The sequence below is a fragment of the Canis lupus genome, chromosome 31 (genome assembly GCF_011100685.1).
Source record: "Canis lupus familiaris isolate Mischka breed German Shepherd chromosome 31, alternate assembly UU_Cfam_GSD_1.0, whole genome shotgun sequence".
Taxonomy (NCBI): domain Eukaryota; kingdom Metazoa; phylum Chordata; class Mammalia; order Carnivora; family Canidae; genus Canis; species Canis lupus.
In genome coordinates this window covers 34,106,357-34,121,650 of record NC_049252.1, presented here as the reverse complement: position 1 = coordinate 34,121,650, position 15,294 = coordinate 34,106,357, and the positions used below count along the sequence as shown (strand labels likewise).

General features: G+C 39.1%; 1 protein-coding gene across 1 annotated transcript in view; it reads right to left on the bottom strand.

The window, feature by feature from the left end:
• The window catches only part of LOC119867070 (SH3 domain-binding glutamic acid-rich protein-like), a 55,877-nt gene that overhangs the window by 32,325 nt on the left and 8,258 nt on the right, over positions 1 to 15,294 (bottom strand). The window contains exon 3 of the mRNA XM_038581514.1: positions 7,878 to 7,958. Coding sequence (XP_038437442.1) covers positions 7,878 to 7,958 — 81 coding nt within the window. The remainder of the gene's footprint in view (positions 1 to 7,877; positions 7,959 to 15,294) is intronic.

Here is a 15,294-nt window from a genome sequence, read left to right as displayed (position 1 = left end):
CAAATGGTCATAACAGCATTACTCATAATTGCCAAAAAGTGAAAACAATTCAAGTATTCATCAACTGGCAGGTGGATAAATAAAATGTGGTCTACCCATACAATAGAATATTATTCTGCATAAAAAGGAAGAAGTCCTGATACATACTAGAAAATGAATGAACAAACCTTGACAACATGCGAAGTTAAAGAAGCCAGGCAGAAAGAGGAAAGTGTCGTGTGATTCCATTTATACAAAATGCCAGGAAAAAAAATGCCAAGAAGAGGAAAGTCTATATAGAAGAAATTATATTAGTAATTCCTTAGGGCTGGGAGAATGAGAACAGAGGGTAGGGGTGAACAGCTAAGGAGTGCTGGGTTCTTTGAGGGGTGACTGATGAAAATGTTTCAAAGTAGATTGTGATGATGGTTGCACATCTCTGTGAATATACTAAAAAGCCATTAACTGCACACTTTCAGTGAGTGAACTTTATGCTATGTGAATTACATCTCAGTATAGTGTTTTTAAAAAGACAACCAAAAATTAAACACTTAATTTCATCACATAACTGAGAAATAAATTACATAGAATTAACTGACATAGGGCAAGAACTTAATAGAATACAGAATGATACTTTTTAAAAAGATTGGGGTCATTGAAAATGACAGGCAGTTTCTAGTTATTCATGAGAAATTGAATGCAGATATTTGCCTTGGCTTCTTCCCAGGACCCCACTGACATGGTAATAAAGACATTTTCTTTTAAAGGATAAACTTACAGTAAGGGACAAAAAGAACAGGTGAGAGGTTACTGCCTAAAAAGAATGCCCATAAATTTTGAAGGCAGAAAAGGAAAGAGTTGAATAATAATTTGAAAAATAATTAGAAAATAATTAGAAAAAAATCTAAGACCTAATATCTTACAAAAAGGAATGTGGGGAATAAGGAGATTTAGATTTCCTCTTCATCCCTGGATGGCAGGTGACTGCCCATTCCTAAATAAGCAGTTTTAGTCTCTGCGAAGTTGAACCAGTGGGACCCTGGCCTCTTAGTCACGAGGCCAGCTGAGGTGGAGAACCAGAGCCAGGACAAGGGATCTATCTGAGAAGTCCACATCTTGAAAAGGAACAATTTCCTATCACCCTTTCCAACTTGCTCCCAGAACACTGGCAACAAGATTTACTTCCCACTTACCACCACTATCTTGAGCTCCTCTATTGCCTCCACCATCACCACCATCATTATCACCATCACCTCCACCATTACCATCACCATATCTCCTCCATCACCACCACCACAACCACTACCTCCATCACCTCCACCACCATCATCACCCTCACCACTTTCACAATCACCTCTACCACCACCATCACCTCTACCACCACAATCACCACCTCCACTATTTCCTTCACCATCACCAACACCATTAGAACCATATCCACCAGTATCACCACCATCACTGCCTTCACTATCACCCCCACCATCAGCATTGCCTCCACTACCAACATTATCACCTCCACTATATACTTCACCATCACTACCACCACATCCACTATGTCCATCACCTCGACCATCAACAACACCATTACCACCATATCCACCACCAGCACCACCTTCACTATCACCTCCACCATCACCACCACCACCATCACTTCAACTACCCCCACTACCACCTCAGAAAATGGAAGGTTCCTTCTCAGAGAAGCTCAGCTAAACCAACAGCAAAAGCTCACAGTCCAAGATCCCTAACAGAAAGCCAACAAGTCAGGGTGCCTGGGTGACTCAATCAGTTGAGCGTGTATCTGCCTTCAGCTCAGGTCATGAACTCAGGGTCCTGGGATCAAGCCCCATGTCGGGCTCCCTGCTCAGTGGGGAATCTGCTTCTCCCTCTGCAGATTCCCCTCACTTGTGTGCACTCTCTCTCTCTCAAATAAATAAAGAAAAATCTTTTTAAAAAAAAAACCAACAAGTCATCTTTAAGTTGTCCCGTGGTAAAGTCTACCACACAGAAAGTTGTGACCATGGATTCAACTTTTTAGCACCTTGTTCTTAAAAACAAAGATCCCCAGACATCTGAGATAAATATCTTACATAAAATTAAAAAGGAAACAGAGAAAGGGGACACAGAGAAACAGAATGCAGAGTTGAAGAAACTGTATACAAGGAAAAGCCTTATTTAATAAACTCAGAGTTAAGAAAAATTACTTGTATAACAAGAACAAGAAGCTATTTAATAAGGGAGTAGCCCAAAACAAGGAAAGAAAACAAAAAAACCTTGAAAGAAGTAAAATATGATAGGGGGAAAAACAGAAAGTGGAGTAGAAAGTGGAAGAAACCTCCCAGAAAGGAGAAAAAGACAAAAACATCCATGTTTTTGAATATGAAAGTGAAGAGATTAGAAAATTGTAGAATTAGTCCAGAGGGTTTAATATTCAAATAAGAGGAATTCTAAAAAGAAAGAAGAAAAGAACATGTGAACTAACAGGAAATGAACCACCACAGAGGTAATACCCCACCCCCACCCCTTCCAGAACCAAAGGGCATGATTTTGCGGATTCCAAGGGCCCAGCAAGCACATAGCACAAATAACAAGGAAAAGACCTCTACCCGGCACCTTATCTTCAAAACAGAAAAAAACGATCCTTAAGTCTCCCAGAAATGAGAAAAACAGAAGCACACACAAATAAAAGATCAAGAGACAGGCTGGCATCAGGCTCTGCAAGAGCAACTCTGCAAATCTAGACAGAACATGGAGCAGCGCCTTCACACTTCCCAGATGGACTCCTCCCATTTGTCAGAATTCTGTGCCTGAGCAAACCAGAAAGGAAAGGTGAAGGATGTAGGTTTGAGGTGGGGCCTTCTAAGTGTTGTGATAATCCTTGTGGCACCATCAGACCTTTATGAGATCATATACAATTTGATCAAAGTTAATTTTTAATACTCAAGAAATAATCTTTTCATTAAGAAATGAAAAAAAAAAAAAAAAAGGAATGAAAATACACATGGAGTCACAAAGATGCACTTAAGATAGAAATTCAGGGCAGCGCTGGTGGCCCAGCGGTTTACCGCCGCCTTCAGCCCAGGGTGTGATCCTGGAGACCCGGGATTGAGTCCCACGTCAGGCTCCCTGCATGGAGCCTGCTTCTCCCTCTCTCTCTCTCTCTCTCTTTCTCAATCTCTCTCTCTCTCTCTCTCTCTGTCATGAATAAATAAAAATAAAATCTTAAAAAAAAAGAAGATAGAAATTCATCAACACCACATTTCCTCTTCATAGCACAATAAAATCAGAAACTAAATTCTAAGGAGCCTCGGTGTCCATCAAAAGATGAATGGATAAAGAAGATGTGGTTTATGTATACAATGGAATATTCCTCAGCCATTAGAAATGACAAATACCCACCATTTGCTTCGACGTGGATGGAACTGGAGGGTATTATGCTGAGTGAAGTAAGTCAATCGGAGAAGGACAGTGTATGTTCTCATTCATTTGGGGAATATAAATAATAGTGAAAGGGAATATAAGGGAAGGGAGAAGAAATGTGTGGGAAATATCAGAAAGGGAGACAGAACATAAAGACTCCTAACTCTGGGAAACGAACTAGGGGTGATGGAAGGGTAGGAGGGCGGGGGGTGGGGGTGAAAGGGTGACGAGCACTGAGGGGGGCACTTGACGGGATGAGCACTGGGTGTTATTCTGTATGTTGGTAAATTGAACACCAATAAAAAATAAATTTATTATTTTTAAAAAATCCTAACTAAAAGACAGAAAAAAGAAAAAAAGAAACTAAATTCTAGTGTACCTGGGCGACTCAGTCAGCTAAGCATCTGCCTTCCAATCGGGTCATGATCCCAGGGACCTGGGATCAAGCCCCACATTGGGCTCCCTGCTCAGCAGAGAGCCTGCTTCTCCCTCTCCCTTTGCTCCTCCCCCTGCTTGTTCTCTCTCTTCCTTTCTCTTGCTCTCAAATAAATAAATTAATTAAATATTTTTTAAAAATTTTTTAAAGAAACTAAAATTTAAAATAGAATCTGAGGGTCCTAAGAGCAAGGAGATTAAACATGCTCACTGGTCTTTGTGTGAAGCTGGTATGCCAGGGTGTGCAGGATAAATATTCCTAGCCCACCAGAGAGAGATTTGGAGGCACATTTCAAGCCCATAAAGACATTCATGCACCCTTGTCTCACTAAAAGCACTACCAGAAATGTATCCTTAGGAAATAGTCCAAAAGAAAGATGACATGTTTCATATCAAGAATTACTATAGAATAATTTGAGCAACAAATATTCAAAAATATAAGCACAATTAAAAAGATTATGGCACACCAACTTGATAGAATATTCCATGAACTATTTAAATGACTGTTGTGAGGGGATGCCTGGGCAGCTCAACAGTTGAGTGTCTGCCTTTGGCTCAGGGTGTGATCCCCCAGGTCTGGGGATGGAGTCCTGCATCCGGCTCCCCACAGGGAGGCTGCTTCTCCCTCTGCCTATGTCGCTGCCTCTCTCTCTGCATCTCTTATGAATAAATACATTAAATCTTTAAAAAATAAATAAGTGACTGAAAAATAAATGACTGCTGTGAGGCTGTCACAGCAGAAATGAGTTTATGATACAATCAGTAAAGATGAAAAATAAAGGAATAAGAAAAAATAAAAATAAATAAAGGAATAAAGTCAATTAGGATACATCCATTTAATGGAGTATTAGGCAAAGGGATCACATGTTCATGAGCATTGTGAAAAACAGCACACCATTACAAGTAAAGACATGAAGGGAACATAGTGCCCAGGATCTGCTGCAACTAAGGAGAGGGTGCTTCACTGTGACTCCTGGGGAAGAGGTGTCTCTGCCTAAGAATTTGACATATAAAAGGTTAAAGGAAAACTCTCCTTTCTAAGCTTTGCCAGACTACTCTTGACCTGGGATAGAAGTCTTTGTTAAAAAAAACAAAAACCAACAAACATAAGGAAACAAAACAAAACAAAAAACCCCTACTAGGTCTTCAGCTGTAAAATCTAGACTCTCCTTCCACCATCCACTGGTCTGAGGTCTGGAAAGAAGGGACTGAGAAGTAACAGGAATCTGTCCAGAAGGTGGCAGGGTGAGAAAGCAAGGGCACCTGGCACAAGCAGAGTAGAGCACCTAGATTCATGACTCATAGTTCCAGCAGCAGGAATGAACAGGCACTCTTTAAAATGATCAGATGGCATTAAGGAGGTCATGTGATGCGATGAGCACTGGGTGTTATACACAACTGATGAATTATTCAATATTACATCTAAACTAATGATGTACTACATGTTGGCTAATTGAATTTAAATTAATTAATTTAATTAAGAAATGTGATGCCTCTTAATTAATTAATTAATTAATTAATTAATTAATTAATTGAGCAATCAGATGTTGGGGCACCTAGGTGGCTCAGTTGGTTAGGCATCCAACTGGATTTCAGCTTAGGTCATGATTTCAAGGTAATGAGATCGAGCCCTGCTTTGGGCTCCACAGTGGGTGTGGAGCCTGCTGAAGATTCTCTCTGTCCCTCTCCCTCTGCCTCTCTCCCCAAAATAAAATAATAAAATAAAATGAAATAATATCATCAGATGCTGTCATATTCTCTTGTCCATGGGAAATGCCCCCAGAGATAACTGACCATGTATAATCCCTCCTTCTCATCACCAGATAGTTCTCCTTTGACCCCTGAAGCCTGGCTTCTGTCTACACCTCTCCTCAGAAACTACTTTTGTCACAGCCACCAAGGACCTCCATGTTGTCTGGGCCAATAGTCACTTTTTGTCCTCACTTGATTCAATCTTTCAGAAGCATTGGACCCTCTTCTTTGAAAAATATTCCTCGTTGGCTGCCTTAATGCCACATGCTCCTGGTCTCCTGCTTCTAAGGCTCTCCATCTTAGCCTCTTCAAGTGACCTCTGCTTATCTACCCAGCTTTAAGCTTGGAGCACCTCCAAGCCTGGGCTCCTCATTGTCAACCCTCTATCAGTATTTTAGCTCTATCCACACGCTAGTAGATTCCATGTGTGCATCTTCAAACAGACCTCAATGAGACATAGATCAATCTGCAACTACCTCACTTCTTTACTTAGATGTCTCATTCAAACATCCCCCTGTAAATGTGGTCCTCCACCAGTGAATGTCTACACCCAACAACTAGAAGCAATCATTCATTCCATCTCCACCCCCACATTCAATCTATCAGCAAGTCTTATCAATTATTCCTCCAAAATAGGCCCTAAAATCACCTACTTCTGTGTAGTTCTATCCCACCACCCTAGTACAAGCTGCCATGACATCTCATCTGTATTACTATGATAGTTTGTACACGTGCAGTTCATTCATCCTATAGTAACCAAAATGAGTTTTCAAGAAGGAAATAAGGTTACTGCTCTGCTTAAACCCCTTACAATGTCTCCACTACACCTAAGATAGAATCCAGAGCACCACAATGGCTCATGGGATGCCCACCTGTAGCTCCCATCTCCTGTGGTACTTCCACCCCTCACTCCAGCAATGTGGGCTCATGGCAGCTCTTAGAACTTTCCATGCTCTATCCTGCCTCGGGGAATTTTCACTTGTTCTTTCCTTTGCCTGAAATAGTCTTCCCTCCACCTTTTCTTCCAATCTTCAAGACACAAGTGACCTGAGTGTCCCCACCAAGAAATGTACCTTAACACCAAAGCACCATGTCTTAAATGTAATAACTAAACTAACATGACCCAATTAACAAACTCCTATACCAAATAAAACTTCCATACCAAACTCCTATGCCAAATAAAAAAGATTGAATTGCATGTAATAGCCTTTTTTAAACTGTTAACAGAGGGTGTGAAATGTGTTGCATTTAAGATGACCAAAGCCAGAAAGCTATTTCACTAAAAGGGAATATTTTGTTCCTCATATAAAACCACTAACCAACTGTGAGATTTACATGTTACATTCAGAGAAAGAATTGGCGCTAGACCTACATATGATAACCTAAGCACTAAGAGGTCCCAAATGGCATTACCTGAAGAATGCTGACATATGAAAGACAGCACAGCCACATGCCTCTGAGACAAACCCATCTCTATAAGGTAGGATTTTGAGTTGTTTCTCCTACAATGAGAATTAATTTGGACTCAGTCATCACAAATCTCTTTTGAAATGAAGCTGAGTACAAACAAATTAATTAAGAAATAAATGAGTTAAACAAATGTGTACTTGTATCTCTGGAGAGTCATGTGTGAGATTCTTGGGAGAAGTAAGGATACAGTGGCTGGTGCATGGACTGAGCCAGATGGTCTGCATTAGACAAATTCACGATATTGGCTTCATTAATATAATTCTGTGCTTAAATGACATAATTATACGTAATCAAAGATGAAACAACACCAGAAGGAAAAAAAAAATCTGTTGAGATTTATCTTATTCTGTGTCTAGATCTTACCTTACCACTCTCTAAAAAAAAAGCAAAGTCAACACATTTTAAACATAAAGAATTAATATAGGGTAATATATTATTATAAAATTAACCAAGATAAGCTACATGAGAAGTTAAATCATTACAAAATAATTTCAGAAATGCAACCTGGGAAATCAAATCTTTACATTTTTATTTTTTTTTTGAGATTATTGAATGCAATGTTTCTTAATCTTGGTATTTATAAGTAAGCAAAACTTATTACAACAAGGTGTAAACAACAAAAAAAAATGAAAAGCATAGTTTTAGAACATGCTCTAGTAAAAACCTTGCATTATCTCTATGCATAAGACTTCATCAGAATAAGGAATATATGAGAATCATCTTAATTTAAAGGTCATCACTTATTAAACAGTCTTGGATGCTGATTTCTAGCTTCATTTACTCTGACTTCTATGGGGCCCCAATGGGGTATTCAAGCTTACCTTTGAGCCTGGAGGAGGAGCCAAACCAAGAAATGAATAAATAATATTCTCTTCTTTTGCAGAGAAGAAAGAGTCAAAATCCTTGAGGAAAAAGGAAAGAATGTTTAAACCACATTGCACACCTGTGAGCCAGAATATTTACCTAAGTTGGTCTTTTTTATTAGTCATTAAGTTAGAAGCTAACACAAAAGGTTATCCCAGTTTGTTTTGTCAAAGATGACTAACCCCAAAAGTTAAGAAATCTCTAACCATGAACTTTACATTTGTTTTTAATCATTTCACTGTGGAATACAGAGCAATGAGAACTCACATACACACACACACACACACACACACACCTGTTCATGCTCAGGAACTGCAGACAAGACTCAGATATACAGAGTGAAAAGATTCTCCAAAAGTTTCATATCTTTATCTGGTTTCCTTATAATTTGGCCCTATGATTTGGACCCTGATCAGCTGTGACTAAAACAACACAGGATTTCTCTAATGTTATGTAATAGCTTCTATAGGACAAGACCTATCATCAGACCTTCTGACACTAGCAGCCACAGGATTATGGAGGGTTTACAGTGGCACTTGTTTTGGCAGAGTGGGAAAAACTACCAAGTAAGGTGAAACATGGTAGCTGATTAAAATCTGGAGCTCAGTAAAGCTGTATCCACCCTGCCACGAGCCCACCCAGGGGTCCATCCCTAAATCCACACCTCAGTAGTGTGGTTGTCAATAGCTCAGAAAAGTTTCATTTCATATAATTAAAACATAGGAAATATTCACCAGACTACTTCATGAATGCCAATCTTGGTCATCAAGGAGCGATCAGTTTCTTCACACACCGAGGGTGGTGTGTCTGGCCCAGCTTGACAGACAGCACTCAAACTTAGCCATGTAACTGCCCTCTACTCTTATGTGTGTTAAGAAGCTTAAAACCAAATACAAGCCACTGACATTGGGGGAAAAAATGTCATGTATTCTTGTGTGTTGATCTTATCCAAACCTTTATTTTCCTCCCGTTGCTCAGACTTGCTCAGTGGTTAATTGTATTCTTTTATGTTGAATGCATTTTTTGTAAGCTTCCCCAAATCTTAGTTGAAGAAAATAGAGCATCAAGAGCAAGTAATCCTTTGGTATTGATTCCTGGGGCATGCACTTGCTAGATGTTGTTAACAATTACATGATAGAGGGGCGCCTGGGTGGCTCAGTCAATTGAGCATCCAACTCTGGATTTCAGGTCAGGTCATGATCTCAGGGTCGTAGGATTGAGCTCCACATCAGGCCCCATACCTTGTGAGGAGTCTGCTTGAGATTCTCTCTCCCTGTGCCCTCCCCACCACCCTGCTCATATACTTTCTCTCTCTAAAACAAATAAATAATTATTTTTTAAAAGATTACATGATAGAACACATTAGTAGAGAGTAGGCAAAATATAAGGTGAACTTATTCTATTTTTTAAAAAATTCTATAAACATCTGTAACTTCTCTGGTTGGCCAGATTTAGAAGCTTTCAAATCAAGAAAGGTTTTCTTATTGAGTGAATTGTCTTTTGCTTCAACTTAGATCCAAATAACATCTTTTTTTCTTTCTTTCTTTTTTTAGGCCCAAATGGCTTCTTTAATTTCTCTAATTTGACTCAGCAACAATTTGTCATTATTTTTTACTTGACACTAACAAATAGATACAGAAAATAATGAGTATGAAATGTTTTTTCAACTTCCAGTCATGTTAGTGTAGCAGATTAGATGCCCTGAAACACTATCTCAAAAAAAATTTTTTTTTTAAGAAGCCAGAATAAGAAAAGTCTAGATACATTGCTGAGCTGATACAAAAGGAAAGATTATTGCCAGGTGAGACCAGGCACTCTAAGAATAAGCACATACCAAGGCTGAGTTCCTGACAAAACCAGTAAATCTTTTATGCCCACTTTGATGCCATGGAGAGTAAAGGCTGGAGTGGATAAAGCCTAGAACTCATGGTGAGGAATTTTATAAAAGGACAGCAGTGAGGGAGGGAGTAAAGGAGGCAGGCAGAAGGAGGAAAGAAAAAGCTTCCCCAGGAAAAGAATGACAATTAGACTGACTGGCTTCTTAACAGCAACAAAGAAGTTGGAAGAAAGTGAAATAATAATTTCAATGTCTTTAGAAAAAACAATTATCAATCCAGAATTTTAGACTCAGTGAAACTATTTTTTCAGTGAAACTATTTTTGGACATGAGGATAGAATAGACATTTTTCTGGAAAAAATATTTTTGAACAAAAATTTGGAGAATTTATCACCAATAAACACTCAAAGAAACTTTTATAGGCTATATTAGACCAAAGGAAAGTGATTCCAGATGTATTATCTACAATGCAAGAAGAAATAATGAGCAAATATATTAATAAATATGTGCACAAATCTAAACTGAAACAAGTATTGACTATAAAAACAATAATTAGAAGTGTCTAATTTATGTGGTGCAATGACGGCCAACAAACAAAAGTACTAAAAAATCAAAACACGTGTAAATAGGGAAGTGGTGATTAAAGTATGAAGCCTCTTTTAATGTTTGACACACACACAGTTGTACATGTTGTTATTGCTCTTTAAGCTCTGTATTTTTATCACATGACACATTTCATACTAAGTTTTTAATGATGTGAAATAGCTTGTCCAGTAACCTCTGTGTGTGCGGAGAGTGCCCTGCTCCCCCCCCCCAACTGGGCTTGCATCCTGCCTCCTTTGCAACCCTCCTTTGCACTTTCCTGTGCTCAATGGCCAAGGTCCCCTTTGGTTGTGTTCAGGCCCAGGCAAACACCCAGCCCTTACCTGGGCTAAAATGCACAGAGTCCAACTTGGAATTGACAGACATGTCTGCTACTTCCAGTTAGCATTCCTCTGCCAGGCGGGTAACCTGGCCTCCACTGCGCCTGGCTTCCCATCGGGTGTCTCTTTTCTCTAGCTAACAGTTGTCTGCCACACCCTGGGATAATATCTTCATCTGTTTTGCACAGAGCAGCAGGAGTTCACACTGGCAGAGACGATGGTACTCAGAACTATCCTTGACATCCAGTCCTCTTACTGCCCTAGTGCAAAAAGTCCACTGCTTGTCCTTGAGGTTCCCTCTACCTACCACCATCATCAGGTGTGGCATATGGGTGACCATTCAAGATGAGACTAGTGATTCAATATAAATAATAATTATTCTTATAGTAAACATTTCAATCTCGTGGAAAGACACACTGGACTGGCCATCCAGATTTATACCATTTTAAGCCTGACATAGCCTTGGGAACCTTTGAGTCTCCGTTTAAAATCTGAAGCTACAATACAAATGACTATTTTTAACTACTTTCTTGGAACAAAGCCCTCTGTCTCATTAATCCCCTTTTGCTAAGAGTGTCCACAGACTGCAGAAAAGCAAATTTAGCCAAGTTGCTCATAAGATAAACTACTAATACCTCTCTGAAGGCAGAATTGAAAAGAATTAATATTAACAGTTAAACATAAAATGATTTATAGGCTCAGGGCACCTGGGTAGCTCACTCAATTAAGCATCTTGATTTTGGCTTAGGTCATGATCTCAGGGTCCTGGGATCAAACACTGTATCAGGCTCTGAGCTCAGCAGGGAGTCTGTTTGAATCTCTCTCTCTCTTCTCTCCCTCTGCCCCTCCCCCTGGTGGTACATGCATGCACTCTCTCTCTCAATTAATTAAAAAAAATTTTAAATAATAATAATAATTTTCAGGTTCCTTTCATTAAATCCATATTATATAACATAAAATATTATACACATATACATATGTATAAAATATTATATAAAATATTACAAAATAATATTCAAATATCCTATTATAATATAATATGTACTGAAGTATTACAAATACATATTCAAATATTACAATATAATCTTTTTTAAAAGTAGAAGTTTTTTCCCTAGGAAAGAGGAAACTTCGTTTTCTTTCACAACTAAATGAAAAAAATCATAGATCAAAATAGGATAAGAGGGATCCCTAGGTGGCGCAGCGGTTTGGCGCCTGCCTTCGGCCTAGGGCGCGATCCTGGAGACCCGGGATCGAATCCCACATCGGGCTCCCGGTGCGTGGAGCCTGCTTCTCCCTCTGCCTGTGTCTCTGCCTCTCTCTCTCTCTCTCTCTCTGTGACTATCATAAATAAAAATAAAAAAAAAAATAGGATAAGAAATGCCCTCAAGGTTTTCTTTTCATAGCAAAAATCAATTGCAGAACTTTTACCCTAAGAGTTAGCATAGATTGAAAGCTACATAGTTCAATATTTTCTCTACTATAACTAACCTTAATTTAAAAGGATGGTTAAGGAATCCCTAGTTGGCTCAGTGGTTGAGTGCCTGCCTTCAGGCCAGGGTGTGATCCTGGAGTCCCGGGATCGACTCCCACATGGACCCTGCTTCTCCCTCTGCCTCTCTCTGTGTCTCTCATGAATACATAAATAAAATCTTTAAAAAATAAAACAAAAAATAATAGGATGGTTAAAATAAACAAAAGATTTAAAATACTACTTTCACTGGAAAAGTACTAGAAGAAAAAATGAAATTATTCTTTTGATAATTTTAGAGTGCAGAAAGCTTTTATAAACAAGACTCAGGATCAGGAACCATAAAGAAAAAAGATAGATGAATTTGTCTTCATAAAAAATGTTTAAGTTCTGCATTCCAAAATATATCACTTTAAAAAGTCAAAAGATAAAAAATATGGGGAAAAAATTGCAACATCTATGGTAATAAAAGGGCTACTTTCCTTCACAAATGAAGGTTTTTACAAACCAATAAATATTATCTGTAACCCAAAAGAAAAATAGTAAGTCATGGGGGAAAAAAGATAGCTTATAAACATGGGAAAAAGGCAGCCTGGGGGGCTCAGCAGTTTAGCAAGACCTTCAGCCCAGGGCCTGATCCTGGAGACCCGGGATCAAGTCCCAAGTGGGGCTCCCTGCATGGAGCCTGCTTCTCCCTCTGCCTGTGTCTCTGCCTCTCTCTCTCTCTCTCTTTCTCTCTCTCTCATTAATAAATAAATAAAACCTTCAAAAAATAGGAAAAAATGTTCAGCCTCTTTCACATAGATAGAAATCCAAGTCAAAGCAGTGAGAATATATTTTTCATCCAATAAATTGGCAAAGATCCAAAGGTTTGTATAAAGAATGTTGTCAAAGTCACAGGGAGTTCAACTAGCCACTCACAGATTAGGTTGGTGGAAAGAAAAGTTGGCACAAGTGCAATACAAGGCCATGTGCCAATATCTTCTGAAATGAAAAGTGCATACATGCTTCAACTCAGCACATCTTCCAGGAATTTATCCTACATACATATATTCATTCTGAATGCAAGGATCTGTGTGTATAAAGAGATTTCTTGCAGCATTGTTTGTATGCTGTTTCCCGAATGTTCCCCACTAGAGGACTGTGTTGATAAATATGTCACATATGACGCAGCATTTTGCAGCTATTAAAATAAGGAACATGTGCAGTTATACAATGATCTCTGAGATGTGGTTATTAGCTAACAAAAATCAAATGTGCATAGCACACTCACATTTTCAGGTGATATACTATATATTTATATAATGTATACTATATTATGGATACACAGAAAATTTCTGAAGGTCAAACAAGAAATTGCCAACATTAGTCAAAGCAGGACTGACTACATAATTTGTGAGGTCCCCATGCAAAAATGAAACATGGGGTCCCTTTTTCAAAAACTATGGTGGATTTCAAGACAGCAGGACATTGGACCAAGCAGAGAGCTCTCTTAAGCATGGGGTCAGCAGGATTTCCCCGATCACACAGTTCCAATGAAGCCAGTCCCCTCAGGGAAAGGAACTAGTCACAGGAGTCTTACATGGGAGGGAGAGTAATTTTTACTGGAGACAATTTTTGAACCACTTAAAATTTTCAGTGTGCACATATAAGGACTGAGCTAAGCCTCTGAAGAATGCTAAAACACCTATGTATATCTATACAGCCCTGTGCTGGGTTGAATAATGTTCCCCCCCCAAATCCATGTCCACCCAGAATGTCAGAAAGCAACCTTATTTGGAAATAGGATAGTTACAGATGTAATTAGTTACAATTAGGTCATACTGGAATGGGGTGAGCCCTATTCCAATGACTATTGTCCTTTAGGAAGGCCAAGTGAAAACAGAGAGAGAGAGACAAAGAGAACACAAGGTGAGATAGAGATTGAGGTGGAAGAGATAGATCTGCAAGCCAGGGAACACCAAAGGTTGTTAGCAATCACCAGAAGCTAAGAAAAAGGCATGGAACAGATTTTCCCTCATAGCCTCCAGAAGAAACCAACCCCACTGACATCTTGCTTTCAGATGTTTTTCAGATTCCCTCATAGCCTCCAGAAGAAACCAACCCCACTGACATCTTGCTTTCACAGTTCTGGCCTTCAGAACTGTGCAAAAGTACATTTCTGTTATTTTAAGGCACTGAATTAGTCAACTTGGGTCACATAACAAAATGCCATGGACTGGGGGCAGGGGGTGACTGAAACAACAGAAATTTATCATCTCACAGCTCTGGAGGCTGAAGGTCCAAGACCAGGGTGCCAGTACAGTTGGATTCCAGCGAGGACAGACAGCTGCCTTCTGGCGGTGTGCTCACAAGGTGGAGAGGGATCTCTCTCTCTCTCTCTCTCTCTCTCTCTCTCTCTTTTTTCCTCCTCATTTAAGAGCACTTATCCCATCACAAAGGCCCCATCATCATAACCTCATCTAAGCTGATCACTTCCCAAAGGCCTTATCTCCAAATATCATCACCATTCAACATATGAATTTGGGAGGAGGGGGACACAAACATATAGCCCATAACAGCCACCATGTTTGTGATGCTTCATTAGTTACATCAGTCCTACAAAACTGATACAAACCTCCAATAACCAAACACTCTGTGCTTCAAATCAGAGGCAGGGCCAAAAGCTTTTCAGTAAATGGGCAGATAGAAAATACTTTTGGCTTTGGAGGTCATATGGTCTCTGTTGCAACTACTCAGCTCTGCCATTGTGCAAAATCAGCCACAGGTGATAGGTGAATGAATTCATGTGGATGTGTTCCAGTAAAATTTTACTTACTAAAACAGGTAGCTACAGGCATTGGCCTTTAGGCTTTAATTGAACCATACCTGCTTTAGATGAGAAACACAATAATAAAGAGGAGCTAACCTAAAAAAAAAACAAAAAACAAAAAACAAAAAAACAGCAGTTGTGCTGATTACTGCATCTTAAAAATGAACTAGAAGGCTTAGATGACCCCTAAGATAACCTCCAGTTCTTGTGCTCTGAAGTCCTTTGAGTTTTTGAATGTTTCTTTTCAACAATTTGATTTACTAACCAGGATTGTAAACTCTAGGGGAAAAAGTGATTTTCAGGTTAAATGAACTATTAAATGTATGAAGTAAAT